Raw genomic sequence first — 27892 nt, 5'->3', positions numbered from 1 at the left:
ACTTTGCGGTCACTTTGAACTTTGAAAAGAGTGACAGGTACAGTTGACTTATTCCCCACTGCTGTGACCCTACTGCTCCTGAATGCCAAGATACTTGGAATATAGCCTCTGGCATGCTTTTTTCATAATTGCATCGGTATGTTTGGCCCAGGATAGATCTTTTGAGATGTTGACATCCAGGAATTTGAAACTGATCATGTTTTCCACTTCTCATTTCTTTGCAAATGAAGACCTATTCTTGGGAACTTCTCTCTCGAACTCATGACTCACCAGAGATGGACAATATGTTTTCCTTGAGTATTATTTATGTTGCACTCTTTTCTGTTCCCTATTAGAAATATTTGAGGATTGTGTTGCTTTACTTTTCACGTGCCCTTGTGAAGCACCTTGAACCCATAAACACAAATGCATTATTTTGCTATCTGTTTATTTATTATATATTTCATTGTAATTTATCAACATTTTTATGTATTGCACTGTTGTGCTGCCACAAAACAATAACTTTCACGATTATAAACCTGATTCTTAACACCTTGACTACCCTTCACCCATTTTCCGGATGGCCAGTGACAGGATGTCAGGATCACGGCAACCAGTACAGCAGGTAGAAAGCACAAATTCACTGCAGGAGAATGACAGGCTCTCCCTCACCACACAGCCTGATTCTGCAGGTGAATACCCATCTCTCCTTCACCACACAGCCTGATTCTGCAGGTGAATACCCATCTCTCCTTCACCACACAGCCTGATTCTGCAGGTGAATACCCGTCTCCTCTCCACCACACAGCCTGATTCTGCAGGTGAATACCCGTCTCCTCTCCACCACACAGCCTGATTCTGCAGGTGAATAATGGTCTCTCCTTCACCACACAGCCTGATTCTGCAGGTGAATACCCGTCTCCTCTCCACCACACAGCCTGATTCTGCAGGTGAATACCCATCTCTCCTTCACCACACAGCCTGATTCTGCAGGTGAATAATGGTCTCCTCTTCACCACACAGCCTGATTCTGCAGGTGAATACCCATCTCTCCTTCACCACACAGCCTGATTCTGCAGGTGAATAATGGTCTCCCTCACCACACAGCCTGATTCTGCAGGTGAATACCCGTCTCCTCTCCACCACACAGCCTGATTCTGCAGGTGAATAATGGTCTCTCCTTCACCACACAGCCTGATTCTGCAGGTGAATAATGGTCTCCTCTTCACCACACAGTCTGATTCTGCAGGTGAATACCCATCTCTCCTTCACCACACAGCCTGATTCTGCAGGTGAATAATGGTCTCCCCCACCAGACAGCCTGATTCTGCAGGTGAATACCCGTCTCCTCTCCACCACACAGCCTGATTCTGCAGGTGAATAATGGTCTCTCCTTCACCACACAGCCTGATTCTGCAGGTGAATACCCGTCTCCTCTCCACCACACAGCCTGATTCTGCAGGTGAATACCCGTCTCCTCTCCACCACACAGCCTGATTCTGCAGGTGAATAATGGTCTCCTCTTCACCACACAGCCTGATTCTGCAGGTGAATACCCATCTCTCCTTCACCACACAGCCTGATTCTGCAGGTGAATAATGGTCTCCCTCACTACACAGCCTGATTCTCCAGGTGAATACCCGTCTCCTCTCCACTACACAGCCTGATTCTGCAGGTGAATAATGGTCTCCCTCACCACACAGCCTGATTCTGCAGGTGAATACCCGTCTCCTCTCCACCACACAGCCTGATTCTGCAGGTGAATAATGGTCTCTCCTTCACCACACAGCCTGATTCTGCAGGTGAATAATGGTCTCCTCTCCACCACACAGCCTGATTCTGCAGGTGAATAATGGTCTCTCCTTCACCACACAGCCTGATTCTGCAGGTGAATAATGGTCTCCTCTCCACCACACAGCCTGATTCTGCAGGTGAATAATGGTCTCTCCTTCACCACACAGCCTGATTCTGCAGGTGAATAATGGTCTCCCTCACCACACAGCCTGATTCTGCAGGTGAATACCTGTCTCTCCTTCACCACACAGCCTGATTCTGCAGGTGAATACCCGTCTCCCCTTTATTTCTTCCCACCTCACTCAGGATCACAAGACAAGTTCAATATGGGCTCGATATGGTGCACCCATATCGGCAGCAAGACACAACTAAAGCCCACTGCTGTGTTTTCCTCAGCAGCATTGTGATCCAACCTGCTGGGCCTCAACCACAACCCCCCCCCCCAAACCCAACAATGAATGCAATTTATAATGACAGGGCCTCGCACCATAGCAAAACATACCATGCTTGCTCATTTCAAGAACCTTCCATCTGCTGCCACTGCCCCGCCTTTTCACAGTTGCAAAGCAGCACACTCACCCAGCTCCATTATGGGCTCTAGCCTCCCCAGCTGAGGACCTTTCCAAAAGAAGATGCCTCAAAACGGTGGCGTCCATCGTTAAGGACCCTCATCACCCAGGACACATCCTCTTTTCATTGCTACCGTCAAGGAAGTAACACAGGAGCCTGAATAGACAATGAACCCATAAGACATAGGAGCAGAATTAGGCTATTCAGCCCATCGAGCCTGCTCTACCGTTTCATCATGGGTGATCCCGAATCCCATTCAACCCCATACACCTGTCCTCTCATCATATTCCTTGATGCCCTGACCAATCAGGAATCTATCAACTTCTGCTTTGAATATACCCACCGACTTGGCCTCCACCACAGTCTATGGCAAAGCATTCCACAGATTCACTACTCTCTGGCTAAAAAAATCCTCCTTACCTCTGTTCTAAAAGATCATCCCTCCATTTTGAGACTGTGCCTTCTAGTTCTGGAATTCCCCAGCAGAGGAAACATCTTCTCCTTATCCACCTTACCTAGTCCTTACAAATTCGATAGGTTTCAATGACATCCCCCACACATTCTTCTAAATTCCAGTGAGTACGGGCCCAAAGCTGCTAAACACTCCTCATTTGTCAAGACAAGATGGCGGCGCAACGCAGCACGCAGCGGCCACTCCAGAATGAATATCTGTTATGTATTAGCTAGGATGCCGTGCACAATCCTGATTTGATGGAGATGGACGTGAGAAGCATGGAGGAACATCTGGTGAAACTTCTGAAAGGTAAGGAGTAATTTTTTTTTAGTGATAAAGTAGTGAATCTGTGGAGTGCTCTGCCACAGACTGCGATGGAGGCCAAGTCCAGGGGTATATTTAGGGTGGAAGTTGATCATTTCCTGATCAGTCAGGGTATCAAAGGATATGACGAAAAGGCAGGTGTAAGGGGTTGCATGGGATCCAGGTCAGCCATGATGGAATCGGGAGAAGACTCGATAAGATGAATGGCCTAATTCTGCTCCTATGTGAAACCAGAGAAAATCTGCAGATGCTGGAAATCCAAGCAGCACACGACAAATGCTGGAGGAATTCAGCAGGCCAGGTAGCATCTTCGGAAAAGAGTACAGTGTGGTCTGCTCCTATGTCTTGTGGTCTTATGGGGCCTCTGACCGGGTATACTGTGGGGGGGGGGGGCTATGGCTGGGTAAAACCGGCGGGATAAACAGAACAGGGTGGGGTAGCCTCTGACTGGGTAAAACCATGGATAAACTGGGGGGGGGGGGGTGTCAGCCTCTGACCTGGTAAAACTGGGGATAAATGAGGGGGGTCAGCCTCTGACTGGGTAAAACTGGGGATAAATGAGGGGGGCAACTTTTGACTGAGTGAAACAGGTACATCACTTTGGATAACCTAACGCAGGAAAGTCACAATGGTCGGATCTCTGGCACTGAATCTGCCTTTGTGACTCAGGCCAGAAGGGTGGAGAAGAGGCACAGAATGGTGACAGGGGATTCATTAGTTTGGGGAATGAACAGGAGGTTCTCTGGGCGAGAATGAGATTCCCAGATGGTATGTTTCCTTTTGCGTGCCAGGATTTCTCGGATTGAGTCCTCACCATTCTATAGAGGGAGGGTGAACAGCCAGAAGATGTGATCCATGTAGGTACCAATGACATGGGTCAGATGAGGAATAAGGTTCTGCACCGGGAGCTCAGGGAGTTAGGTGCTAGGTTAAAGGGCAGGACCTCCAGAGTTGTGATCTCAGGTTTGCTATCCATATCACATGTTAGGGAGGCCAGAACGAGGCAGGTTATAGTTTAATACATGGATAAGGAGTTGGTGTAGGAGGAAGGGTATAACATTTTTGGATCATTGGGCTCTCTTCTAGGAAAGGAGGAACCTGTACAGAAGGGATGGTTTGCACCTGGTAGGGAGACTAATACCCAAGTGGGAAGGTTTGTTAACGCTGCAGAGTGCGGTTTAAACTGGAGTTGCAGGGGAATGGGAACCAGAGTGCCAGAACAGTTAGTGGAGAGGTTGCAGAGGCAGATATTGGTAAGGCCTCAGAAAAAGTTAGGAATCAAAAGGTTGAGCATGGTGCAACAAAATCAAAAAGGGTGAATACAGGTCTGAAGGTGTTGTACCTGAATGCACGCTGTATACGGTATAATGTAGATGAACTTGCCGCACGCTTGCCGATTGGCGTGTATGATGTCGTTGGCATCACAGAAACATGACTGAAAGATTATAGCTAGGAGCTTAATTGTATCGAAAGTATAGGCTGGAAGGCAAAGGGGCAGCATTGCTCTGTTGGTAAAAGGTGAAATGAAATCATTAGAATGAGGTGCCATAGGATTGTAAAGTGTTGAATCATTGTGGATAGAGCCAATGAACTGCAAGGGTAAACAGACCCTGATTGGAGCTGTATACAGACTCTCAATCAGTAGTAAGGATGTGGCCTACAAAGTACAACTGGAGATAGAAAATGCATACCATAAGGGCAGTGTTACAATAGTCATGGGGATCTTCAATATGCAGGTAGATTGGGAAAATTAGGTTGGAGCTGGATTACTGGAGGGTGGATTTCTAGATGGCTTTTTACAGCAGCCTGCGGCCGAGCCCACTGCAGGATCAGCTGTTCAGGACTCGGTGTTGGGCAATGAACCAGAATTGATTAGAGAGCTTAAGGTAAAAGAACCCTTAGGGGCAAGTGATCATTATGTGATCGAATTCACCCTGAAATTTGAGAAGAAGCTAAAGTCAGATGTGTCAGCTTTACAGTGGAGTAAAGGGAATTACAGAGGCATGAGAAAGGGGTTGGCCAGAGTTGATTGGAAAAGAACACTGGCAGGGATCATGGCAGAGCAGCAATGGCTAGAATTTCCAGAAGCAATTCAAAAGGCACAGGATATATATATATCTATCCCAAAGAGGAAGGAGTATTCTAAAGGAAAGATAACATGACCATGGCTAACAAGAGAAGCCAAAACCAACATAAAAACCAAAAGAGAGGACATATAATTGAGCAAAAATTAGTGGGAAGTTAGAGGATTGGGAAGCCTTTAAAAACCAACAGAAGGCAACTAAAAAGGACAATAAGAAATTAAGTCCGTCCTGACGAAGGGTCTCGGCCTGAAACGTCGACTGCGCCTCTTCCTATAGATGCTGCTTGGCCTGCCGCGTTCACCAGCAACTTTGATGTGTGTTGCAATAAGAAATTAAGGATGGAATACGAAAGTAAGGATGGAACAATATTAAAGAGGATGCTAAAAGTTTCTTCAGATACATGAAGTGTAAAAGAGAGGTGAGAGAAGATATCAGTCCTCTGGAAAACAGTGCTGGAGAGGTAGAAATGGGGGACAATGAAAGAGCAGATGAACTGAATAAGTTTTTTGCATCAGTATTGAAAACACTAGCAATATTGTGGAAGTTCCAGGTGTCAGGGGGCATGAAGGGTGTGAAGTTACCATAACTAGAGAGAAGATACTTGGGAAACTGAAAGGTCTGAAGACATCTGGACCAGATAGTATACACCCTGGAGTTCCAAAAGAGGTGGCTGAAGAGATTGTGGAAGCATTAGTAATGATTTTTCAAGAATCAGTAGATTCTGGAATGGTTCCGGAAGGCTAGAAAATTGCAAGTGTCACTCCACTCTTCAAGGTCTCAAGGTACTTGGAGACACATGATAAAATAAGCTGTAGTCAGCATGGTTTTCTCAATGGAAAATCTTGCCTGACAACTGTGTTGGAATTCTTTGAAGAAGTAACAAACAGGATAGACAAAGGGGAATCGGTTGATGTTGCATACTTGGATTTTCAGAAGGCCTTTGAGAAGTGCCACAAACGAGACTGTTTAACAAGCTTCGAGCCCATGGTACTACAGAAAAGATTCTAGCATGGATAAAGAAGTGGCTGATTGACAAGAGTGAGAGTGGGAATAAAGGGAACCTTTTCTGACTGGCTGCTGGTGTTTAGTGGTGTTTAACAGGGGTCTGTGTTTGGACCAATTCTTTTTACTTTATATGTCAATGATTTGGATGATGGAATTGATAGCTTTGTTACAAAGTCTGCAGATGAAGATATATGAAGGGGCAGGTAGTTTTGAGGAAGTAGAGAGGCTACAGAAGGACTGAAGCAGATGGAATACAGTGTCGGGAAGTGTATGGTCATGCACTTTGTGAGAAGAAATAAAAGTGTTGACTATTTTCTAAATGGAGAGAAATTACAAAAAATGGACTCGGGAGTCTTTGTGCAGGATTCCCTAAAGGTTAATTTGCAGGTTGAGTCTATGTTGAGGAAGGCAAAAGCAATGTTGGTATTCATTTCAAGAGGACTAGAATATAAAAGCAAGGATTTAATGTTGAAGCTTTATAAAGCACTAGTGAGACTTCACTTGGAGTATTGTGAGCAGGTTTGGTTGCCTTATCTTAGAAAGGATGTGCTGAAACTGAAGAAGGTTCAAAGGAGGTTCTTGAAAATGATTCTTAGATTGAATGGCTTGTCACATGAAGAGCGCCTGATGGCTATGGGCCTGTATTCACTGGAATTCAGAAGAATGAGGGGTGAACTCATTGAAACCCATCGAATGATGAAAGGTTTTGATAGCATGGATGTGAAGAGGATATTTCCAGTCTCTGTCTCTATCTATTCTGGACACCCAGAATAGATGGGCGTTCTTTTAGAACAGAGATGAGGAGGAAATTCTTTAGCCAGACTGTGGTAAATCTGTGGAATTCTTTGCCACAGGCAGCTGTGGAGGCCAAGCCTTTATGTACATTTAAGGCAGAGGTTGTTAGATTCCTGATTGGTCAGGGCATGAAGGGATACAGGAAAAAAGCAGGAGATTGCGGCTTAAGGGAAAACATGATGAAATGGCAGAACAGACTCGATTGGCCAAATGTCCTCATTCTGCTCTTTTATTTTATGGTCTAAAATCAGGGATAAACCGGGGGGGGGGGGGAAACGGGACAGCTTCTGACTGGGTAAAATCGGGGATATGGGATATGGCGAGGGTAGCCTCTGACAGGGTAAAAACTGGAATAATAAACATAGGGGTGCAGCGTTTGACACAGTAAAACCGGGGATAAACTGGGGGGTGGGGGGGGGGGAAAGGCACTGACTTTGTAGAAAACCTTCCCTGGGACAGATGGAAGAGAGAACACACCACATTTACCACAGTTGCATTTATCTGGTTCAGACTGATCAGAAACCAGGGGCTTAGATGTCTAGATTTCAGTTGAAGGATTGCGGAAGAGAAGAGGGGAAATATTTTCAGCCAGGGAGGTTAGAGGTTTGGAAATGATTGCAGAGTGTCAAATTAAACAGTACCTTGAGGGCGACAGTTTAAGGGAAGGTGGGGCTAGAACCTTTATCAGCACACACTCAGCGATTCAGGAACAGCTTCTTCCCCTCTGCTATCCGATTCCTAAATGGACATTGCACCCGTGAACACTACCTCACTTATTTAATATATATCATTTCATTTTTTGCACAATTTTTAATCTATTCAATATAAGTATACTGTATTTGATTTATTTATTATTATTATTTTATTTTTGCCTTCTTCTTCTATATTATGTATTGCTTCGAAGTGCAGCTGCTAAGTTACCAAGTTTCATGACACATGCCAGTGATAATATACCTGATTCAGATACTGAGACACATGTATGCTCTCTTTCCAAATTGTTCCAGTCTGGGATCCAGATCATGTGGATTTAACACAATCACACACAGGCAATTCATCAGGGTTAACTGTGCTTATTCATGCAGAGTTACAGAAGTGTTGAAATCCCCCTCATAAACAGCTAGCTTAACCAATACTATTAAACCTGAATCCTTCGAAATCTGATTTTTGCTGGTCAAGAAAGTCGATGGTTATGTAACCAAAGCAAGTGAGCTGATGTAAGTAAATTCCCAGATTCACAGAGTTCTGCAGAATTGAAACAGGCTCTTTGACCCAACTCATCTACATCGACCAAGCTGTCTGCTTACATTAGTCCTATTTATCTGTACCTGTCCCACATTTTCAAACCGTGTACCTGACAACGCCTTTTAAATGTTGTAACTAGACACACCTTTACTACTCCCTCTGGCAACAACACATTGCATATATCTACTACCCTCTGTGTGAAAAAGTTGCCTCTCAGATTCCCCGTAAATGTTTCCCCTCTCACCTTAAACCCATGCCCTCGAGTTTTAAACTCCCCTCCCCTTAATAAAAGCTGTGAATCTATGCCCCTCACCATGTTTTCAACCTCAATAAGGTCATCTCTCAGCATCTTTTGTTCCAAGTAGTCTCCGCCTAACTAGTCTCAAAGTTCAAAGTCAAGGTCACGCGTACACTACGAGTCTACACACGTGCAATGAAAAGCTTGCAGCAGCATCACAGACACATAGCTTCATATTATCAGCACTCACAAAAAAACCCGGAAATTATATATCATTTTTAAAAAAGAGAACGCAATTAGAACACAAGACAAAATCTATTTTAGTGCAATGTGGTGCAAATGATGTTGCTCAACTGTAGTGATTAGAGTTCTGCTAGTTGATTCTCCTTATAACTCAAGCCCTACAGTTCTGTCAACATTCTTTTGAATCTTTCCAGCACCATTACTTCTTTCCTGTGAAGTGGCAACCAGAAAGCACACAATGCAGGCTCATCACCTGTAGAGTGGTGACAAGAACTGTGCACAATGCTCCAAATGCATCCTCTCCAAAGATTTGTACAACTGCTACATGCTGCCCACCTCTTTACTCAATGACACGACTGATGAAGGTGTACACCATCTTCAACACCCTGTGTACTTGAGCTGCCACTTTCAGGGAGCTACGTGTATCCTTGTATTCCTCAGGATCTCTGTCTTGTGATGCTCCCCAGAGTCCTGACGTCCACTGTGTATGTCCTGCCCTGTCTTAACTTCCCAAAATCCAGCACTTTGCACTTGTGTGTTCAATTCCATCTGCCACTCTTTAGCCACTTTGCCAGTTGATTAGTATCCTTTTGTAACTTTAGCCAACCTCCTTCGGTCCACTTCACCATCAGCTTTGGTGTCTTCTGCAAATGTACTCATTGTGCTAAGTACATTTTTATCCCAATCATTAATATACAGCACCGTGCAAACATCTTCGGCACACATATACAGCTAGGGTGCCTAATACCTTTGCACAGTACTGTATTTGTCAACACGGAGTGGAAAGTGAGTCTGTAAATCTGGCGGAAGCAAAGGATGTTGGAAATGGTGAGGGTGGAGGGCCGTAGGAGGGGTGTGGAATACGTGAGACAAGGAGTGCCAGGGGTAGGAGTGGGGGTGGCACGGGTGGAGTCACCAGGCAAGGTGATTTGATCCCAAACAATTGGTTTATTAATCATTACAGAGTGTCTTTGGTGCTTCCCGCTCTTTCTCCTTTCCTCAATCATGATTCACCTTCATATTCTCAGTCCACAATAGAGACCCGTATCGGAATCACATCTATCATCACTCACATATGTCATGACTTTTATTTTGCTGTAGTAGCGTGCAATACATAAAATTACCACAGTACTGAGCAAAAGTCTTAGGCACCCTAGCTATATATCCTTGTGCCTAAGACCTTTGCTCAGTACTGTAAATTCACATTCAAGTTTAATTGGCCGGGCAGCATTTCTAAGAAGAGGTACAGTCGACGTTTCGGGCCGAGACCCTTCTTCAGGACTAACTGAAGGAAGAGCTAGTAAGAGATTTGAAAGTGGGAGGGGGAGATCTGAAATGATAGGAGAAGACAGGAGGGGGAGGGATGGGACATCCCTCTTCCCCCTTTTCTTTCTCCCTGGGCCTCCTGTCCCATGATCCTTTCATATCCCCTTTGCCAATCACCTGTCCAGCTCTTGGCTCCATCCCTCCCCCTCCTGTCTTCTCCTATCATTTTGGATCTCCCCCTCTCCCTCTCACTTTCAAATCTCTCATTAACTCTTCCTTCAGTTAGTTCTGACGAAAGGTCTCGGCCCGAAACGTCGACTGTACCTCTTCCTAGAGATGCTGCCTGGCCTGCTGAGTTCACCAGCAACTTTGATGTGTGTTGTTTGAAAGTCCAGCATCTGCAGATTTCGTTGTGTTCAAGTTTAATTGTCATTCATGGATAAAACAGCATTCCTACATGGCTACGGTGTAAAATGAATCCAGGACCATACCAGCTGTGGTATCTCTCCTGGGCGGCTCCAACAGAGGCCCAATGCACATTACCACTGAGGCCATGCACCTCCCCTGCCATCGGTCTCAGCAATAAGCAAGTGAACCAGGATTGCAGTATTCTACATTACCAATGTCCAACAGTGCCTTGCGATCACAAGGAAAACATCCAAGACATTCACTCACTACTAGACTGCACATAGTCTTCGCGCACTGACTTCAGGCAGCAACACAGTCCACACCAAGTCCAGCTCTTCCGCTAACGAGCAACTCACTGAAGTGGTAAACCTGCAGTACTTGAAATTCCTAATGTCCAGCAGTGTCTTGTGATCATAAAAAAGACAATAACATCTTTGGATGGACCTGGAGAAGCTGCTGCGTCCAAGCACACTGCCATCTTACCAGAAGAATGACAAACAATATGATCAGCTATCACCAGGAATGCAAGGCTGTGTGGTCCTGCTGTTTCCAAATTCCGCTACCTGACAGACACTGTCACACAAACCCTCTGAACAAGTACAGTGCCATGTCCCTTCTCTGATACTTAATCAAATTTCTTGCATTTGACACGCTGCTTGGAAGTGGACTGCAGAATCAAACCAATCCTTTCTCAGTTATTAATGAATTCTGCAACATTCTTCTTCCACATCTCCCCGTATCCTTCTAAGCTTCGAGGAGTGCTCCCTGCTTACCTGCTGAGCATTGAATTCTGGCAGCATCACACAGGCAGCACCGACCCAGAGTGGACACAGTAGCTTATTGAGGATTCCATGCAGATGGTGTAGAGGTAATACATGCAGGATAACATCGTCTTTGCTCCATTCCCACTGCTTCACCAGCGAGGTTATCTGCAGAATGGTGAATGTTATCGGTTACCAATATCACACCCCGTAGCATTAACACGCAAACTAAACGACTTTAATGCTAACACGCACACAGTGACTTTAATAAGATTAAAAGACATAGAAGCAGAATTATGCCAATCAGCCCAAGTCTGCACTACCATTCCATTATGTCTGATTTATTATCCCTCTCAACCGCATCGCCTGACTTCTCCTGTAACCTTTGACACCCTGACTAAGCAAGAACCTCCTCTTTAAATATACCCAATAATTTGGCCTGCACAGCCATCTGCAGCAATGAATTCAACAGATTCACCACCCTCTGCCTTAAGAAATTCCTCATCTCTTTTCTAAATGGATGTCCTTTTATTCTGAGTCTGTGTTCTAGACTCACCCACTATTGGTAACATCCTCTCTACATCCTTTCAACACTCAATAGGTTTCAATGAGATCCCCTGTGCCTATACTTTGGCACTGATTCACTGGGTTTGGTCTGAGCTGTGTTGCTCTATGACTCTAATACCTACTATAATTAACATACCAGCAGTAGACGAGATTTCAATTGTAACATTTAAGGGATGTTTGCAGAGGGTTATGGATGAGAGGGATATGGCAGACGATGGACCAGATGCAGGTGGATGTAGCAGGACAGAAGACCAGACTGGATGGGTCAAAGTACTTCATGACTCTATATTAATCCTTCCAAAATATTAATACACTAATATCCAACATACTCCTGTACAGAATGTATGCCAGCGTACCAAATACACAAGCTCAGCTCAGCTCACCCACCCAATATCTGAAGGATCAACTTGAACATTCAGTGCCTGTTTCACTAGATCTTGTCTGCAGCTGCAGTATTGTCTGAAATATCGGCTTGCACTGACAATTTGGAGTGCGAGACCACTCTGATTTGGGCTTTATCATAGCCTCAGTTCAAACATGGACAAAGCGCTGAATTCGAAAGGCAAGAGTTCCTTTTTGTGATTAAAGTCAGCATCAAACACAGCACAGCACAGGAACAGGCCTTTCGCCCACCATATTGTACCGAACCAACTAAATTAGTAATCAAATGCCCAACTAATCTAATCCCCTCTGCCTACACAATGTCCACATCCTTCCATTTTCCTCACATTCATGTGTCATCTAAACGTCTCTTCAAAGTCTCTCATGTTTCTGCCTCCACCACCACCCCAGGCAGCACATTCCAGGCACCCTTCATGCTCCGTGCACAAAAAAATTGTCCCTCACATCTGCTTTCACCTTAAATGTATGCCCTCGGGTATTAGACAGACACTTCAACCCTCGGAAAAGCAGTCTGTCTGTTCTATCTGTGCCTCTCATAATCTTATCGATCTCTATCAGATCTCCTCTCAACCTCCACCCCTCCAGAGGAAACCTCCAGGAAAGTGTCCAAAGGTCCTGGGACAATGAAAGCCAGTGGATGTTAAAATCTCCTCCATGGTTGGAGGCACACACTGCTCAGAGGGAAATGGACCACTCCAGTGGTTATAGACTCATAGTCATAGAAAAGTACAGCACAGAAACAGGCGCTTCGGACCACCGGCAATTGAAAGTGGCGACTCCCATCAACCTGTACCAGGACCACAGCCCTTCGTACCCCTCCCATCCTTGTCCAAACTTCTCTCAATCTTTGAAATCGAGCTTGCGTGCACCCCTTGAGCTAGCAGCTCATTCCATACTCTCACAACCTCTGAGTGAAGAAGTTATCCCTCATGTCCCTCTTAAACGTTTCACCTTTCACTCTTAACCCATGACCCCTAGTTGTAGTTCCACTTAACCTCAGTGGAAAAAGCCTGCTTGCATTTACCCTATCAATACCCCTCACAATTCTGTACACCTCTGTCAAATCTCCCCTCAATCTTCTATGTTCTAAGGCAGGGGTCCCCAACCTTTTTTGCACCGCGGACCAGTTTAATATTGACAATATTCTTGAGGACCGGCCGACTGGGGGCGGGGGGGGTGGTGTTCAAGTAGGGTTAAACTCACCTCAACATGTCTTTTACAGTTAGGGTTGCCAACTTCCTCACTCCCAAATGAGGGACAAAAGTAGCAGTCAAATCCCGGGACACTTTACCCCAGGAAAGACTACCATGACCATGAAGCCTCGCGCGGGCACCTGTGTGCGCATGCGCGTACGTGCTGATTTTTTCCCCCACAAATCGGTTTTGCCTTTATCTTCCCGACTATACTGTACATACATTATTTCTACTTTATACAGGCTGTGTATTTATCGTATCATTCCTGCTTTTACTATATGTTAGTGTTACTTATTTTCGGTTTTATGTGTTATTTGTTATGATTTGTTAGGTTATTTTTCGGGTCTGGGAACGCTCAAAAATTTTTCCCATATAAATTAATGGTAATTGCTTCTGCGCTTTACGCCATTTTGGCAAGAAAGATTTCATAGGAACGCTTTACCTTAGCGGGGGAAATACGGGACAAGGGCAATCCCATATGTGACAAACCATTTTAGCCCAATATACGGGATGTCCCAGCAAATACGGGACAGTTGGCAACCCTATGTTCAAGTTCAACAGTGTGTGACAGGGAATGAGGAAAGGTGCAGCTGACTCATATCGTTTCCTCACGGCCCTATAGCGCATGCTTTGTAGCCCGGTGGTTGGGGACCGCTGTTCTAAGGAATAAAGTCCTAACCTATTCAATCATTGATGACGGTAGAAGGGAAACCACGATCCCTAAAGAAAGAGGACATTTGAGATGTCCTGGAATGGAAAGCCTCATCCTGGGAGCAGATGCGGCAGAGAGGGAGGAACTAGGAATAGGGAATACCATTTTCTTTAGGGATCATGGTTTCCCTTTTGCCGTCATCAATGATGCCCTCACCCCCATCTCCTCCATTTCCCACACTCCAGTCCTCACCCCATCCTCCCGCCACCACATCAGGGACAGAGTTCCCCTTGTCCTCACCTACCACTCCACCAGCCTCCGGATCCAGCACATTATCCTCTGCAACTTCCGCCACCTTCAACAGGACCCCACCACTAAGCACATCTTCCCCTCTCCGCTTTCCGCAGGGATCGTTCCCTCCACGACTCCCTGGTCCACACGTCCCTCCCCATGGATCTCCCACCTGGCACTTATCCCTGCAAGCGTAAGTGCTACACCTGCCCCTACATCTCCTCTCTTGCCACCATTCAGGGCCCCAAACAGTCCTTCCAGGTGAGGCAACACTTCACTTGTGAGTCTGTTGGGGTCATCTATTGCATCCGGTGCTCCCGGTGCGGCCTCCTCTACATCGGTGAAACCCGACGCAGATTGGGGGACCGCTTCGTCGAGCACCTCCACTCCATCTGCCACAACAGACAGGATCTCCTGGTTGCCACCCAGTTCAACTCTGCTTCACATTCCCATTTGGATATGTCCATACATGGCCTCCTCTACTGCCATGATGAGGCTAAACTCAGGTTGGAGGAGCAACACCTCATATACCGTCTAGGTAGTCTCCAGCCCCTTGGTATGAACATAGAATTCTCCAACTTCCGGTAATTCCCTCCCCCTCCCTTCCCCTATCCCTATTTCACTCTACCCACTCCCCCAGCTGCCTATCACCTCCCTCAAGGTTCCCCCTCCTTCTACTACCCATTGTGCTTTCCCCTATTCCTTCTTCACCTTTCCTGCCTAACCCCTCCCTGCTTCCCCTCCCCCACCCCTTTATCTTTCCCCTTACTGGTTTTTCACCTGGAACCTACCAGCCTTCTCCTTCCCACCCTCCCCCCACCTTCTTTATAGGGTCTCTGCCCCTTCCCTCTGCAGTCCTGACGAAGGGTTCCGGCCCGAAATGTTGACCGATCATTTCCACGGATGCTGCCCGACCTGCTGAGTTCCTCCAGCGTGTTGTGAGTGTTGCTTTGAACCCAGCATCTGCAGAGTATTTTGTGTTTACGATTCATCTCTCCATATTAGTTGCTTCAACTCCCTCGGACTGTTGGGTGGTCTGCAATATAGCCCCATTAACATGGTCATATCTTTCTTATTGCTCAGCTCCACCCATAACGCCTCACTAGATGAGTTCTCCAGTCTGTCATCTACAAATTTGCTGATCCAGTTAACCACATTATCATCCAAATTACCTTTTGACTTGTTGAGTTTACTTATTTACTTACTTCCCATTACACCACTGGCACTTAGGGCAGCAATGAAGATCTTCCATCCCCATCCCTGTTGTGCTAGGTATTAAATGTGAGGATCTCGCTAATGATGACACAATCTGGATCATTAATGATTCTTCACAGCTCCCCAGCAAACAAAGGTGTCTGCATGCAATGAAAGGTTGACAATGCAGGCATGGACTAACAAGGGATGTAAAATTCATGCCAAGGCAGTGCCAGGCATGACCATCTCTAATGAGAGATAGTATAAACATTCATTGGGGTATCCACTAAACTGATGTCTATGAGTCTGGGCCAGGGACTGGAGGCTGCATGCTCACACTCTCCACCCTCTCATGAGCTGTACATTTGAATATCGCTTATAATAACATGCTGAAAGGCAGCAGCAAACTTAGTACATGGATTAAGGAAAAAAGTGTTAAATCACCTGACTCTTCAAGATGCCATATGTGGTGAGGACGCCTTTGGGCTGTCCTGTTGTTCCACTGGTGTACAAGATCATGGCTCCTCTGGCTCTCCAGTCCGTCACAATGTAGGGAGCATCTGCCACTCGAGTGCCAGCACATTGGTCTGGTTGCATGGTGTCAAGGGCCAGTCGGTGGGACTTGTACAATGGAAGGCATTTCACCTGCAGTTTGTGAGCAACTGGTGTAACCGATTTGACATAATCCTCCTCCACAATGATTAAAGTGCTTTGAGAGTCATGAACAACATACTCCAGCTGAGAAGCTGGGTGCTTATGGCTGAGTGGCACTGCAACACCACCAGCCATCCAGGAAGCCCACTGCGCAATCACAAAAGATGCATCGTTTGGACACAGGATTGAAATTCTCTGCTCCCTAATATCACCATCAGAACAACTCAAGGCACTCTGAATCTTCCTTGAAAGGGCCTGACTGCATCTATATAGATCCCTGTATGTATAACGTCCACGATCATCCACAATAGCTAGTCTGTCTGCAAAGTCAGCAGCCCTGGTGAAGACCTGTTCTGTCCCTGCGAACGAGGATGCTGCTGAACCCAAATTCCTCTGCAGACATTTATGGATCTTTACACTCCTCACAATGGCTGATGTACATCGGCCCCAACACCGGACATAGTAATAAGACACCAATTCAGGTGTGATATTTAATAAACTGGAAAGCATGGTACAACCCACAGCTTTATCGCCGTCCTTGCAGATTTAGATAAACGATATCCTTAGAATACTAGCGGTTGAGGAGTTATATCTGTCTGTCCACTCTGCCCCTCAGCGGCGAGAGAGCTGGAAGCCGATAGAGTACTGTACTTCCTAAACTGGCTGTGCCTGTGAACGAAGCGTCTCACGCAGGTCCGACATGAAACACTATGAACAAACGTAAAACAATCAGAGCTGTCGAGACGGGAAGAACAGAGGGGTTTGAATTTGTCCACCAGCCGGGCTTCAATCTTCACCCAATTTGCCCTCAGCTCCGCTAGACAGGAAGTGAGCCGTCACAGAGAGTCCGGGTGCTGCAGGAGCGGAACAGCAGTACGAGCCCGAGGGGTCCAGGGGAGGCGGATTGCCTCGGACCATTCGTCGCTTGGGTGGCGGGCGGACGGACGGTCGAGCGGGGCGGGTAGTATGAGTCTTCGCATCCCACAAGTTGGTCGGAGCGGGTCGTCGGTACCGTTACTAAGGGCTTATCCTCTCAAATGTCGGTTAAGGAGGTTTGCACTGGCCTGTTGCATGTTAATGCGTCAGGAACCGGGCTTCAGAGAACCTGGCCCCACACCAGAGGCCAGGGCAGAAAAACAGTTATTGGCCGATGTTGCTGATGACAGATGGAAGCCCCCCCCACCCCCATCTCCGACGTCCCCCGAACCCTCCCCCCACCCTGCTGTCCCCCGCCTTGGGGGAGGGTGCATTCAATTCTGACAGCTCCGTTCTCGGAACGGTGTGGGGCCTTTCAAGGTGCAGAATAGATTCACCGGGATGCTGCCTGGGTCAGAGGGTACAGGGGACGTTTATCAGAATGCTACCTGGATTAGAGGGCATGTGGTATAAGAATTGGTTGCTTTCTCTGGGTTAGTGGAAGCATAGGGGAGATCTGATAGATTATAAAAGGCATAGATAGAGTGGACCGCCCATCCCTTTATCTCAGGTTCAAAACATCTAATACAGTACTAGAGACCATGTATTTAAGATGAGAGGGAGAATGTTCAGAAGGAAACGTTTGGGCGGGGGGGGGGGAGAGATTTTTCACACAGTGGTGTCTAGAATGGGTTGCCAGATGTGGTGGTGAGGGCATTTAAGAGGCTTTTAGACAAGCATGTGACGATAGGAGTCAGATCACTCGTCTGAGTGCGACTGGTGCCATGTAACCTAGTACTACCTGTCACGTGGTCAGGTGGTCGGCGACTAAACCGGCTCCCCCACCTGGTGAGGAGGGTGGCTAGACACCCTGCAGGATGAAAAACAAGACCTGTCGAAGGGCGGATGAACCCTCTCGTAGGGTCAACGGCCATCTAGCAAACACGTGCCATGAAGCGTGGAAAGGGCATCCCTTGCATCGAAGCTTGGTCTGTCTATTCACTGCAACAGAACTTCCCCCAGCCGTCTTGGACCCCACCATGCCACTGAATCCGGGAAGGGATGTCGAGATGGTGGGTCTGGAACTGTGCAACCCCCTACTCACCTAAAATCCACTCACACACACGCTGTTCCTTTCTGAGGAGTGGGGTACCACCCCACTAACTGACTGAAAGGAACCATCATCATCCTATGGGATGGACAGAGACAGAGAGAGAGATAGGAGAGAAATTGACCACATACAGGCAGTAGAGATGTGATAACATTAGTTTAGTTAGTTCAGCGTGACATAGTGCATCAAAGGGCCAGTTCTTCTGTTTTCCATGTTCTATGTTTAAGGGATGACTTGCTTGCATTTTATTTGTAGAGCACTTTTCAAACAAATGATGTCAGGCAAACAGAAAAATAAAATAATAAAATTATGTTAATTAAAAGCAAGGTTAAATAAATAAGTTTTGAGCTGGCATTTAAAAGTGTCAACTGAGTCTGCATCCTGTGTAGTTTTAGGTATTGAGCTCTAGCCTCTGTAGTTTAGGACCATACTTAAAAATGCTGATCTATCAATTTTCTTCTGAGGGTGGTTGTTTAAATTCAAATTTAAGAGACTGATGAAAGAAGATCTGAGAACTTGAGCTGGATTGTAAAATGATTCTGTGATGTACTCCAGTTGTGGACCTTTGGAGGCAGTGCATAAGAAATTTATGGGAATCAAGGTTGATGTATGAAGAGAGATTGAGTAGGTTGGATCCGCACTCACTAGAGGTTCTGAATGGCATAAATGGATAGGGCACTGAGAAGATGTTTACTCCAAATGAGATCACCTAGAACAGGGCAAAGGGTTATCAATTCCAGATGGATCTGAGAAAGAGCTTCCTCTCTCAAAGGGTCATGAAACTTGGTGGAGCAGGACTGAGGCTGACTGTCTGGTCTTCATATTCACATGTTGAGTCCATCTCAACACTCCAGACCCAAGAAATGATAGATATTGTTGCAAGACTGACACTGAAGCTGAAATTCAGGAATTTGCTGAAGAGATGCAGGCCACAGTGGACCACGGTACAGGACCTCCCAGCTTAGGATAGGGTTCTGTTCCCAAGAACAGTTCATAATTTGAACAGTTTGCAAGTTGGAATTCTGGCCACAAATTAAGTTTCTCCACAGCAGAAGATGCCTAGAGGCCTGCAAGAGGTAGCATAACCTTACCGTTGGTCTCCCAAATGCTTGCTTGTTTATAACAGCAGTACATAACATTTATTATCAAAGTACGTATCCTGTATTCAACCTTGAGATCCGTCTCCTTACAGGCAGCCACAAAACAAATCCAATATAACCCATTAAAGATGAAGACCATCAAAGACCCGATGTTCAAAAACAAAAAGAACAAATTGTGCAAACAATAAAAAGTAAGCAAATAACATTCAAAATGAAAAGTTCAAAATAAATTTATTATAAAGTACATATTTGTTACCATATACAACCATGAGATTCATTTTCTTGCAGGCCTACTCAATAAATCTATAGAATAATAACCATAAAAGGATCAATGAAAGACTGCACAACTTGGGCATTCAACCAAAATGAAGAAGACAACAAACTGTAAATACAAAAAGAAATAATAATAATAAATACATAAGCAATACGTATTGAGGACATGAGGTAAAGAGTACTTGAAAGTGAGTCCATTGGTTGTGGGAACCTTTCAATAATGGGGCAAGTGAAGTTATCCCCTTGCTTCAAGAGCCTTATGGTTGAGGGATTGTAACTGTTGCTGAACCTGGTGGACTGAGTTCTGAGGCTCCTGTACCTTCTTCCTAATGGCAGCAGTGAGAAGAGAGCATGTCCTGGGTGGTGGGGATCCCTGATGATGGATGTTGAATGAGTTCACAGCTGATCCAAGAGCCCCTTTGGTTGCAAGCCACAACCTCAGTTCAGCGCAGAGATGAGCAAGCTGAACACGGGCCCATGCTGTGCCTCTGGCCCTGACACCCTGACCTTTTCAACCTGGGCCCTGCTGCTTCGATATGCTCTCAGCCACGCCACCTCTATTCGGCCTGTACATGACCTTTCCATTCTGCCCTGGCACTTCATAAATCAGGCATTCATAAGCTGGGGAGGACCTGTTCATAGTTGCAGGCTGTGACTGACAGGAAAGAGTCCAACTGTAAACTACCCCTTCCCCTGGGAACATCCTCCATAGCTCTGGGAAGGTTTTATGCCGTATCTTTGGGAGAACACTCCAGGGCCTCATTCTGCACCCCTAATTAGGAACCATGGCAACAAATTGGATGTGTTCCTGTGAGCTTGATGTGAAGATCCCATTGGGAATGGACATCAAGGGCCTAACAAAATGGTGGGTGATGGTGGAATCCACACTTCCAGTAACGTACGCAGGCTACTGCTCTGATGAAATACGGTTGTGCTAGAAAGTGTGTGAACCCTGTAGAATGTTCTCTATTTCTGCATTAATATGACCTAAAATGTGATCAGATCTTCACTTGTATCCTAAAACTAGATAAAGAGAATGCATAATTAAATAAATAACACAGAAAAAGATTATTGTTCATTTATTTATTGAGAAAAAATATTCAGTATTGCATGTATTTGTTGGAAAATGTATGTGAACCTCTGGGGTAATGCCTTCTACAAAAGCTATTCAGAATCAGATCTTCCAATCAATGAGATAAGATTGGAAGTGTGGGTTGTAGAGGTCCCCTGCCCTATATGAAAAAAGACACACAAAGTCAGGTTACTGACAGAGCCTGCTCTTCTCAAGAAAGATCTGTTTATGTGCACCATGCCTTGAACAAAACCTTAGACTTGGAGTATTGTGTTCAGTTCTGGTCACCTCATTACAGGAAGGATATGGACACTATAGAGAGAATGCAGAGGAGATTTACAAGGATGATGCCTGGATTAGAGAGCGTGACATGAGAATAGGTTGAGTGAACTTAACCTTTTCTCCTTGCAGTGACAGAGGATGAGAGGTGACCTGATAGAGGTGTACAAGATGATGATAGGCATTGATCAGGTGGATAGTCAGAGGCTTTTTCCCAGGTCTGAAATGGCTAACACAAGGGGGGATAGTTTTAAAGTGCTTCGAAGTAGGTACAAGGGGGATATCGGGTAAGTTTTTACACACAGAGTGGTGGGTGCGTGGAATCCACTGCCAGCGAAAGTGGTAGAGGTGGATACGATAGGGTCTTTTAAGAGACTCTTAGATAGGTACATTTAGCTTAGTAAAATAGAGGGCTATGTGATAGGGAAATTCTAGGCAGCTTCCAGAGCAGGTTACATGGTCAGCACAGCATTGTGGTCCGAAGGGTCTGTAATGTGCTGTAGATTTTCCATGCTCTATGTTCAAGACAACTTTCAGAAGAACCTTAGAAGAAGAATTGTAGAAATGCATGAAGCTGGAAAAAGCTACAAAGGCGTTTCTAAAGACCTATGTGTTCATCGGCCCACAGTAAGAGAAATTGTCTTCAAATGGAGAAAGCTCAGTACTGTTGCTACTCTCCCTAGGAGCGGGTAGCCTGCAAAGATCACAAGTGCAATGCGGTGGGAGGTCAAAAGGAAACCAAAGGTAACAACAAAAGATCTGCAGAAACCTCTAGAACTTGCTAAAGTCTCTGTTCATGTGTCCAGCATAAGAAAAGCACTGAACAAGAATGGTGTTCATGGAAAGAAACCACTGCTCTCCAAAAAAAAAATTGCTGCACATCTCAAGTTTGCAAAAGACCACCTGGATGTTCTACAACACTTCTGGGACAATGTTATGTGGACAGATGAGACAAAAATTTAACTTTTCGGCAGAAGTGCACATTGCTATGTTTGGAGGGAAAAGGGCACTGCACACCAACACCAAAAGCTCATCTCATGAAGCATGGTGGAAGGATTTGTACTCAGAGAGTGGTTGGTGCGTGGAATGCACTGCCTGAGTCAGTGGTGGAGGCAGATACACCAGTGAAGTTTAAGAGACTACTAGACAGGTATATGGAGGAATCTAAGGTGGGGGCTTATATGGGAGGCAGGGTTTGAGGGTTGGCACAACATTGTGGGCTGAAGGGCCTGTACTGTGCTGTACTATTCTATGTTCTATCATGGTTTGGGGCTGCTTTGCTGCCTCAGGGCCTGGACAGCTTGCAATTATTGAGGGACAATGAATTCAAAATTGTATCAAGACATTTTACAGGAGAAAGTCAGGGTAGCAGTCCCTCACCTGAAGCTTAATGGAAGTTGGCTAATGCAACAAGACAATGATCTGAAAGACAAGGGGAAATCAACAACAGAATAAAATGAAGAAAATTTGTGTTTTGGAATGGCCGAGTCAAAGTCCTGACCTTGATCCTACAGAAATATTGTGGAAGGACCTGAAGCAAGCTGTTCACGCAAGGAAGTCCCCCAACATCCCAGAATTGAAGCAGTTTTGTAGGAGGAATGGCCTAAAATTCCTCCAAGCCGATGTGCAGGACTGATCAACAGTTACTAGAAACATTTGGTTGAAGTTATTGCTGTGCAAGGTGGTACACCAGTTACTGAAAGCGAAGGTTCACATACTTCTCCCAACAAACATATTTAATATTGGATAATTTTTCTCAATAGATAACTGAATAAGTATAATGTTTTGTGTTAATTATTTGATTGGGTTCTGTTTATCTAATTTTAGGACTTGGGTGAAGATCTGATCACATTCTGGGTCGTACTTAGGCGGAAATAGAGTAAATTCTACAGGGTTCACAAACTTTCTAACAGCACCGTACACTATCCCAGGGTACTCGAGAGGTCAATGCCAAGCAAACTTTCACAAGGAAACCGATTTTTAGAGCACTTAACTAGAAGGTGGTGGGGGAGTGAGACTTACAACTGGAATTGCAATTCCCTCTATGTTTCTGTCCGATCAGAGCAGCTACATTATGAGCTAGTTTGGTACCACTGAGTTTAGGGGGAGACAGTAATGTCTGACACTGATTACAGAGCATTATGAAAGACTCTGCATATTTAAATCACATCCTCTAACATTATTTGAAACAGTGATAAATCTGCTGGAAGACAGAATATGAGTTTAATATTTAATGTAAGATAAGAAGTAATTGCAACTTGTCATGGTTGCTTGTGTTTATCAGCTACAAGGGGCAATTACAAAGATATTAGCATATATGAATATGCTTTCACAGTGAGACTGTCAGATCAATCTGATCTCATTCATTCAGAGGTAGTCGAAAGGATCTTTCTCAGATCCCTCGAGAATCTACTCTTGACCACTTTTATCTCCCAGCCATATACAGTCCCTCAGCAACATTGGTTCACAGATGTGCACTGATGTGGCCATTTCCACTGCAGCATAATCCTCTTTTCTCTCTGATTTATCACATAGATTACCCAACAACTAGCCTCAATGTTTGGTATGCTTGCCTTCCTGTGTACAGGAGTTGGGATGTTGTGTTGCAGCTGTACAAGATGTTTAAGTGTGTGTGCATTTCTGATTTGGAACAACAGCTCAGTCCAGTGTCCTCTGTAAGGAGTCCCTGCATCCTTTTCCTGGAATGCCTGTTTTTTTTTTTTCCGGGTGACCCAGTTTCCTCCCACAGTACCAAGCAGGTTAATTGGTTGTTGTAAATTGTTCGATGATTGGGACCTGTACAGAGGGACAGGTTGTACCTGAACTGAAGGACTAATACCTACCGAATATTGAAAGGACTAAATGGGGTGGATGTGGAGAGCACGTTTCCTAAATTGGGGGTGTCCAGAACTAGAGGGCACAGCCTAAAAACTGAGGAGCGATTCTTTAGAACGGAGGAATTTTTTTTAGCCAGAGAGTAGTGAATCTGTGGAATGCTCTGCCACAGACTGCTGTGGAGGCCAAGCGAAAAATGATAATTTCTTGATTGGTCAGGGCATCAAAGATTATGGTGAAAGGCAGGTGTCTGGGCTTGAGTGGGGTCTGAGGTCAGCCATGATGGAATAGCGGAGCAGACTCGATGGGCTGAATGGCCTAGTTCTGCTTCTATGTCTTATTATGCTGTAATATCTGAGCAGGAAGGTTTGCTTGTGCTGCACAGGGGAAAAGGCTAAAAGGCAGGAGGGTGGGAACCAGCGCCCAGAACAGATAGTAAAAAGGTTGTAGGGAAAGATGTTGTTAACCCTACATACAAAGTCAGGAATCAAAGGGTCAAGCATGGTGGGACTAATGTTCTGAGATGCATATACTTCAATGCAAGGAGTATTGTAGGAAAGGTGAGTGAGCTTAGGGCACGGATGAGTGTGTGGAATTATGACATTGTAGCCATTAGTGAGACTTGTTTACAGGAGGGGCAGGACTGGCAGCTCAGTGTTCCGGGGTTCTGTTGTTTGACGTGACAGAGAGGGAGGAATTAAAGGGTGAGGAGTGACATTACTAGTCAGGGAAAATGTCATAGCAGTGATCAGTCAGGACAGACTGAAGAACTCGGCTAGTGAGACTTTATGGGTGGAACTGAGAATAAAAAAGGTATGACCACGTTGATGGCATTATATTATAGACCTCCCAACAGTCTGCAGGATTTAGAGCAGCAAATCATAGATCTCTCTACAGAAACATAAGGTTGTGGTAGTAGTTGATTTTAACTTTCCACATATTGACTGGGACTCCCATACTGTAAACGGGGTGGATGGGAAAGAGTTTGTCAAATTGTTTCTTCAGGAAAGTTTCCTTAATCAGTACATAGAAGTTCCAGCTAGAGAGAGTGTGATACTATTAGGGAATGAGACAGGGCAGGTGACAGAAGTTTGTACAGAGCATGGTTTCACATCCTGGGGACCACGGACCCCTAGCTTAATGGTGTTGCTCCATGGCATCTAGAAGTTTGGGGACCCCTCAGTAGAGGAACACTTTTCATGTTGTTTTCATTTGGTCACCTATCTACAGGAAAGGTCTAAATAATGCCATTAGTTTCAAGGTAATTATAGAAAAGGATAGGTCTGGTCCTCGGGTTGAGATTCTAAATTGGAGAAAGGTCAATTTTGATGGTATCAGAAAGGATCTGGCAAGTGTGGATTGGGACAGACCTTTTTCAGACAAAGGTGTACTAGGTAAGTGGGTAGCTTTCAAAAGTGAAATTTTGAGAGTACAGAGTTTGTATGTTTATGTACATACAGTATATGGGTATTAGGATAGATAGGGACTGATTAGGGATAGTCAGTGTAGCTTTGTGTATGGCAGGACATGTCAAACCAACCTTTCAGAGTTCTTTGAGGAAGTTACCAGGGAAGTTGATGAAGGCAATGCAGCGGATGTTGTCTACATGGATTTTAGCAAGGCATTTGACAAGATCCCACATGGGAGGTTGGTCAAAAAGGTTCAGTCACTTGGCATTCAGAATGAGATAGTAAATTGGATTAGATGTTGGCTTTGCGGAAGAAGCCAGGGAGTTGCAGTACATTGTTGCCTCTCCAACTGGAGGCTTCTGACGAGTGGTGTGCCACAGGGTCCATTTGAGTTTGTCATCTGGATGATATTGTGGTATACTGGATCAGCAGATTTGTGGATGACACTTAGATTGGTGTGTAATGGACGGCAACACAGGCCATCAAAGCTTGCGGAATCCTGACCAACTGGAAAAATAGCAGGTGGAATTTAATGACGACAAGTGTAAGGTGTTGCACTTTGGGAGGACCAGCCAGGGCGGGTCTTACATGGTGAGTGGTAGGGCACTGAGGAGTATAGCAGAACAGAGGAATCTGGGAACAGAGCTCCATATTTCCTCGAAATAGAAATTGGTAGATAGGGTCGTAAGGAAACATTGGCCTTCATAAGTCAATATATTGAGTGCAGGAGTTGGGATGTTAAGTTGAAATTGTATGAGACGTTGGTGAGGCCTAATTTGGAACATTGTATGCTGTTTTGGTCACCTGCCGACATGAAAGATCTAAGTAAGATTGAAAGAGTGCAGAGAAAATTTACAAGGATGTTGCTGGGACTTGAGGACCTGAGTTATAGGAAAAGGTTGAATAAGTTAGGGTTTTATTCCTTAAAACGTGGAAGGTTGAAGGGAGATTTGATAGAGGCATATAAAATTTGGAGGGGTATAGATAGAGTAAATGCCAGCAGGTTTTTTCATTGAGGTTGTGTGAGACAGCAACCAGAGGTCGTGTTAATGGTGGAAGCTGAAATTTTTTAAGGAGAGCATGAGAGAGAACTATTTCACTCAGAATGTGGTGAGTGTGGATCAAGCTGCCAGTGCAAGTGGTAGATGCAGGTTCAATTTCAACATTTAAGAGAAACTTGGATAGGTAGAGTGGTGCGAGAATGTTTGTCAGCCCTGTAGAATTGTCTCTATTTCTGCATAAGTATGACCTAAGATGTGATCAGATCATCACATAAGTCGGAAAAGTAGATGAGGAGAACCCAATTAAATAAATAACACAAAAAAAATTATACTTGCTCATGTATTAATTTGAGAAAAATGATACAGTAATACATGTATTTGTTGGAAAAGTATGTGAACCTCTGTGGTAATGCTGTCTACAAAAGTCCAGGTGGAGCTTTAATGGGACTAGACAAATTAATAATTCTGCACAGTCCAGATGGGCCGAAGTGCCACTGTCTGTGCTGCTGTTTCTGTGATCTACTTTATATTGGCTCTTCTTGAGATTCCTAACAAATAGCAGTTCCCATTGTTCTACATGTCACAAGTGCACCCACACCTCCAGCCTGTCTATCGTCCTTATTATACATTCCACCCCTTCACCAGCCTGTCTAACGTCCTCGATGTACAATCCACCCCATCACCAGCCTGTCTATCGTCCTCGATGTACAATCCACCCCATCACCAGCCTGTCTATCGTCCTCGATGTACATTCCACCCCATCACCAGCCTGTCTATCGTCCTCGATGTACAATCCACCCCATCACCAGCCTGTCTATCGTCCTCGATATACAATCCACCCCATCACCAGCCTGTCTATCGTCCTCGATGTACAATCCACCCATCACCAGCCTGTCTTATCGTCCTCAATGTACAATGCACCCCATCACCAGCCTGTCTATCGTCCTCGATATACAATCCACCCCATCACCAGTCTGTCTATCGTGCTCGATGTACATACCACCCCATCACCAGCCTGTCTATCGTCCTCGATGTACAATCCACCCCATCACCAGCCTGTCTATCGTCCTCGATGTACATTCCACCCCATCACCAGCCTGTCTATCGTCCTCGATGTACAATCCACCCCATCACCAGCCTGTCTATCGTCCTCGATATACAATCCACCCCATCACCAGCCTGTCTATCGTCCTCGATGTACAATCCACCCCATCACCAGCCTGTCTATCGTCCTCGATGTACAATCCACCCCATCACCAGCCTGTCTATCGTCCTCGATGTACAATCCACCCCATCGCCAGCCTGTCTATCGTCCTCGATGTACATGCCACCCCATCACCAGCCTGTCTATCGTCCTCGATGTACATACTACCCCATCACCAGCATGTCTATCGTCCTCGATGTACAATCCACCCCATCACCAGCCTGTCTATCGTCCTCGATGTACAATCCACCCCATCACCAGCCTGTCTATCGTCCTCGATGTACAATCCACCCCATCACCAGCCTGTCTATCGTCCTCGATGTACAATCCACCCCATCACCAGCATGTCTATTATCCTTGATGTACATAGCACCCCATCACCAGCCTGTCTATCGTCCTCGATGTACATTCTACCCCATCACCAGATTGTCCATCGTCCTTGATGTATAATCCACCCCATCACCAGCCTGTCTGTCGTCCTTGATATACAATTCACCCCATGACCAGCCTGACTATCGTCCTCGATGTACAATCCACCCCATCACAAGCCTGTCTATCGTCCTCGATGTACAATCCA

At 45.4% G+C, this 27892-nt stretch overlaps 1 protein-coding gene across 1 annotated transcript in view; it reads right to left on the bottom strand.

The window, feature by feature from the left end:
• The window catches only part of acsf3 (acyl-CoA synthetase family member 3), a 52907-nt gene extending 35980 nt beyond the window's left edge, over nt 1-16927 (bottom strand). Inside the window, exons 1-2 of the mRNA XM_063067532.1 lie at nt 15907-16927; nt 11176-11331 (exon numbers count right to left, since the gene is read on the bottom strand). Coding sequence (XP_062923602.1) covers nt 11176-11331; nt 15907-16626 — 876 coding nt within the window. The 5' untranslated portion in view covers nt 16627-16927. The remainder of the gene's footprint in view (nt 1-11175; nt 11332-15906) is intronic.
• Between the last annotated feature and the right edge of the window lie 10965 nt (nt 16928-27892).

The sequence above is a fragment of the Mobula hypostoma genome, chromosome 14 (assembly GCF_963921235.1).
Source record: "Mobula hypostoma chromosome 14, sMobHyp1.1, whole genome shotgun sequence".
Lineage (NCBI taxonomy): Eukaryota > Metazoa > Chordata > Chondrichthyes > Myliobatiformes > Myliobatidae > Mobula > Mobula hypostoma.
This window is presented reverse-complemented; position numbering and strand designations above follow the sequence as displayed.